At 58.6% G+C, this 5,046-nt stretch overlaps 1 protein-coding gene across 1 annotated transcript in view; it reads right to left on the reverse strand.

The window, feature by feature from the left end:
• Positions 1 to 5,046, reverse strand: part of CHD5 (chromodomain helicase DNA binding protein 5) — a gene marked incomplete at both ends in the record, with an annotated part of 26,294 nt that overhangs the window by 16,706 nt on the left and 4,542 nt on the right. The window contains 5 exons of the mRNA XM_010145300.1: positions 1 to 151; positions 232 to 398; positions 2,003 to 2,126; positions 3,766 to 3,890; positions 4,944 to 5,037. The exon at positions 1 to 151 is cut by the window's left edge and continues 9 nt beyond it. Coding sequence (XP_010143602.1) covers positions 1 to 151; positions 232 to 398; positions 2,003 to 2,126; positions 3,766 to 3,890; positions 4,944 to 5,037 — 661 coding nt within the window. The remainder of the gene's footprint in view (positions 152 to 231; positions 399 to 2,002; positions 2,127 to 3,765; positions 3,891 to 4,943; positions 5,038 to 5,046) is intronic.

A 5,046-nucleotide genomic window follows, 5' to 3' on the forward strand; every position in this document is an offset into this window, starting at 1 on the left:
GGTAGGAGGATGGACACGTGTCACAGCAGAGCAGCTCCCCTCCATCCTTACAGACCCGGCAGAACTCCATGTGGTCGTCCTCCTCCTCCTCACCGCCTTCCTCTTCCTCCTCCTCCTCATCTTTCGGCTCCCACTGGATGCCCTCCTTCTCCTGGGGAAGCGCAGCCAGCGTAACGCCAAGGGTTTCCACCACCCACCAACCTGCACCCACCCGGCCCCGACCTCACTCACACAATGGGGGCAGCTCCACCTGCCCTCGGGGGCCTTCTCCAGCTCAGGGTCGAGGCAGACGAGGTGGTAGGCACGAGGACAAGTGTCACACAGGATGATCTCCCCTCCCTGCTGGCACACCTCGCAGTAGTCCTGGTGATCCGTCTCATAGCCATCTCCTTCTTCAACTGCAAGCAAGGGACAGGCACATGGTCAGCGGGACGGCAGAGCCACCTGCTCTCCCGATGGGCAACAGGACACTTGCTCCTCTACCGTACAGTTAAGGAATGAAGGAAAGCGTTTTGCCTCGGACCCCTCCTGTTACGTCCCCCTACCTCTCTGTCCCTCAGCACCACCGTTCACCTTTGCACACAGCATCATCTCACCTCTGTCTCTCTTTCTCTCTCCACACTGTATCATCCTTTGGTTCCTTCAGGCTCTCAATGGAGAATGCCAGAACCTGGAGAGGTTGCAAGGGAGGCCAGTCAGAGAAACCTCCCCAGGGACCAGCACCACCAGCTGCAAACGCACCATGCAAGGGTGACACGGCCGAGGAGGAGGACCCCTCTCCTGGGACTACTCTGCTCTTCCTGGGTGCTCACTGGCGTGAAGGCAGGAGCTCTCTCAACTCGGTGCAGACGGGAAGAGGAAGGGAGGGACAAAGCCTTCCAAAGGCCAGAACAGCTTGTCTCACCTCCCAGCTCTCCCACAAACTCCCAGTACAGATCTCCAACCTTCCACTCCTCCGGCACGCAGCGGGAGCTGCCTTGCTCCAGCGTGAGGGCCCTCATCCGGCAGCAAGCCGGGAGGAGAAGCGATGCCCTTCACAGGCAAGAGGTGGAGCCAGCCAGGCAGCCTGAAGCAGAGGCTGCCCAGCCTCACGCCCCAACCGTCCCCCAGCCCAGAAACCGCCCTTTCATTTCTTGGAAGCAAAAACCTGTCAGCAAAGCTAAGAAGCCAAAGGATGCGCCTGGCTCTGAAGTAGCCCATCCTGAACGAGGCAGCACGCAGAGGTGCCACAGGAAGCCGAGTGGGCTGGCATCAGTCCCCAGCAGTACCTACTGCCACGGTGCAAAATCCACCCGCAGCCCTCCACGAGGGAAGGGATGAAGGAAAACACACACAACCACATCCACACAGCTGCCGGCAGACACTGACAGATGCTTTCCACCACTGTCCACGTGCTTCCCTCTTCCTACATTGCTACCACACACCTACCATCTGCCCACTGCCTGGCTGCACGCCTCACACAGACACAACGCCCCTCGTCCTCACATGCTCTCACCCGCAAGACACCGCCTCTCTCCAGGGGCTGCTCCTCAGAAAAACGCTTCCCTGGAAACTCTACAAATTCCATAACTTCTCTGCTAGAGGACAAACCCTGGCAGGATCACACATGCGGGCAGGGTGCCAGCTGCCCACGCTGCCTGTGACACACCCCGGTGCTCAGAGCGTGGGCAGGGGGCTTGGTCACCTGGGTTAGCTGGGGCTGTGAGCTGGCAGCGAGACGGGGCCGTGGCACCACAGCAGGGCAGAGCAGAAAAGCCAGGTTGCTCTGCTGGCACCATCACGGTGGGGGTGAGCCAGTGCCCTACAGAGGGATCCACTCGCTGCCTTCCTGCAGCCTGGACAGAGGAAGGGACCTCGCACACCACACACACAGCCAAGCACAGGCACGCCCGCTCCCACCGGGCCAGTGCCAGACCCAGCCTGGAGCTGCCACAGCCGAGGAAGCACTGGCTGAAGAGGGAAATCCAGGCAGAACAGAAACAGAGTACAAAGGATGGCCTACTCCTCTTTTTCTTTCTCCTCCTCTTCCCTCTCTTCCCTGGGCCGGCCGAGCACTCAGAGCGCACCGAGGAGCTGTTGATGCTGGCGCTGTCGAAGTCGGATTCCTCCCGTTCCTCCTCTTCGCTCTGCAGAGGGGAAAAGCAATGCACACACAGTCCAAATGCTCACTCCTACAGAACGCCACCGGGCAGCGGAACAAATGCCCAAAGGCCCCCATAAACCCGTGTGGGACCACGGCCAAGCTGCTTGGACACCCTCCTTTCCCCAGGAACAGACTGGCCAGAGCAGAAGGGACGGTGGCAGGGCCAGCGCACTCCCAGCACCCGAGAACAGGGTTCACAGGAGGGTCACAAGGTGTGAGGAAGCATGAAACCTCCTTGATCAGATCGACATCCCAGCTGGACAATAAGTGTAGATCTGGACTTCAAGGAGCCTGAAGGCCATTACCTGGCACTGCTCCACACAGGGACAGCCTGTCCTGTTCACAGCATTGTCTGAATCTCAGAGCACTCTTCAAATACATAAATCAGCCTGAAAAGCCTCTGCTCGGTCTCCCTGACAAGAGGGAGCTCTGGGTTTCCCTGCAGCTGGCACCGAGCATGGCGGTACTGCATGGTGTCCCCAGCCGGGCACGTGGGGGAGGCTCAGCCCCTCGCAGGCACCAGCCCAGGAGCCATGCTGTGACCCTGTCATCTGGGTGTGGACACCTGAACCAGAGCCACGTGGTGGGATGAGCCCTGCTCCCATGCCTGCATGGTCAGGGCCCTGTTCCGCTGCCCGGCAGAACTTTGCTCCCTCTCCCTCGACGCTCATGTCAGCCTGTTTGTGTGTGCACATACAGGCACCCATGCTTGACCTTTCTTGTAACAGGAGAGGAGTTAAACAGGCCCAGCACTCAGCGTTGTCAACCACCACCGCTGAGTCCTCCTGCAGAATTACACACGCAAATCCCCGACTCGCAGCATATTAACTGGGCGCTTAGCGCTGCAGCAGCCTGTCACTCTCAGAAAGGCGAACGCACAGACCCAGTGCGCGCCCGGAGAGGGGGTGAATTTTTCGTGATGTGCATTGAGGAGAGGCAGCAGCGAGGGGCCGCCTGGCACTGCTCCTCTCGCTTCAGCCACTGACACACAGAGGTTTTTACAGGCAGGTCGCGCTACCTGAACTGCAGCATCACTGAGCTGCAAGGGTGAACAAATGGGATTCTGATCACTAACATTATCAAGATCTATAAGAGTTCCATCCCTATTCAAAAGTTATTTAAGAGATTCATTCTTTAAAACCCTCTCATCTTTAAAAGGCGCCTGATACTCATGTGCTGAGAGGAGCAGAGCCCACAGGCTGCCGCGGAGCCTCGCTGGGGACCCCCAGGCGCTGCTGCGGGAGCACAGATGCCCAGCAGCAGGCTATGCTAACGCAGTTAAAGCCTTCGCTAATCCTCTCTGAGGTTTGGTTCAGCTGGAGTGCAAGCCCTGAAGAATGCCTTTGCTTATGAGATCTGAAATGATGGTGCTGCCAACCTTGTTGCTGAAAGAAAACGCCGTTACAGGATTTCGGCAGAAATTGTGCCGACCCGATGTCTTTACAGAGCCCCGCCTGGACACAGCTCCCTATCGAAGGGATGAATGACCACACTGACCGGGGACCAGCGCCTCACCAAGGGGCACAAACAAGGCTGTGACATCCCCCGCACGAGGGAGGCTGCCAAGGAAGGGCTGGCCCCGGCATTTCCCTGCTGCCCCCACCCAAGGCCCGCACACTTACAGAGGAGCCCTTTTTCCTTTTGCTGGGGATTCCTCCAAACCGGAATTTCAAGCCTGCCATCTTCTTCCCCTTCCCCTTTTTCTTCCCATCTTTGGAGCCCTTGATCTTCTTCCGCACACCTGGACCTGGAGAAACAGAAGACTCGTTTGATACCGTACAAACAGCCATCCCCCAAATCACCCCCAACCCAGCCTCGGGCTTTACAGGAAAGATGGGAGAGAAGTGGGGACCCCAGGGAGCAGGTTGGTGGCCAGCACTGTCCACACAGCACGTCCTTTGGGGCAAGAAGCTGCAAGCGAAGAGTCAGGACAGGAAAGCATCTGCCCTGGGATCCAGGAGAGGGTCTGCAGCCCATGGAGCACAGGGCTATGAATGCCAAATGGGGACTTGGGGGCTGCCGAGCAGGCAGAAAAGAGGCGGCCCCAGGAGGCAGGAGTGTGATGCTGAGCCCCCCGTGTGGGAAGGGTGCTGTGAGCTGCGCTCCGGGTCAGCTGCCAGGCCGGAGCCGCTTGTTCAACACCTCTCAGGGCATCAGGAGCTGATGACTGCACAAGCGGAACAGCAGCCTTCCCAAGGAGGAACACAACGCTACCAAAGGAGAGCCCTCCCTTCCCACACTGCCCAGCCCCTGCAGCGACTCGCATGGGCCCTGCCACGCGTGGGGACAGCAGCACCGAGCTGCTGTCACAACAGGGACCTGTTGGCAGCAGAAAACCCCTTTCAACACAAATCAAGAGTATTTCCAGAGGAGCTACTGCAGAGGCTCCTTGCAAGTGGGCTTTGAAGACAGTCACCTTCCGCCTAACTGCCAGAAGAATAAATCCTTTATTCCGAGAAGAGCTGCGCCTTACTGCCAGTGCCCTTCCACCGCTGAGCTCCCTGCAGCCTCAGAGGGAAAACCCCCGGCTCCACTGCCAGACAGCGCATGCTCACCCAGCCAGACCACCCCTGCTCTACCAAGGCACCTCTGCCCCAGCCTTGCTAACTACCCACCCTCTTCGGCTTGGATATTGCCGGTGTCTGGAGGGCTTCACCACCCCACGGAATCCCCCAGGAGAGAAGATGCCACAGAAATACACGGCCCAGTCACTTATTTCATATGGAATAAGGAAGTTGGGTGTTAACTGCTACAAACTGCCAGAAGTCCAGACAATCTGGAGGCTGCCAGGGTGACCTGCCTTGGTTCACAGCCTCTTCTAAGGGAGACAGGAGCTGCAGACCCGCCTCCGGCACTGCCTTCACCTCCTCAGTTTGCTGAAGCACGTCTCCAGGCTGGAGCCC

The sequence above is a fragment of the Buceros rhinoceros genome, unplaced genomic scaffold (genome assembly GCF_000710305.1).
Source record: "Buceros rhinoceros silvestris isolate BGI_N320 unplaced genomic scaffold, ASM71030v1 scaffold24080, whole genome shotgun sequence".
Taxonomy (NCBI): Eukaryota; Metazoa; Chordata; class Aves; order Bucerotiformes; family Bucerotidae; genus Buceros; species Buceros rhinoceros.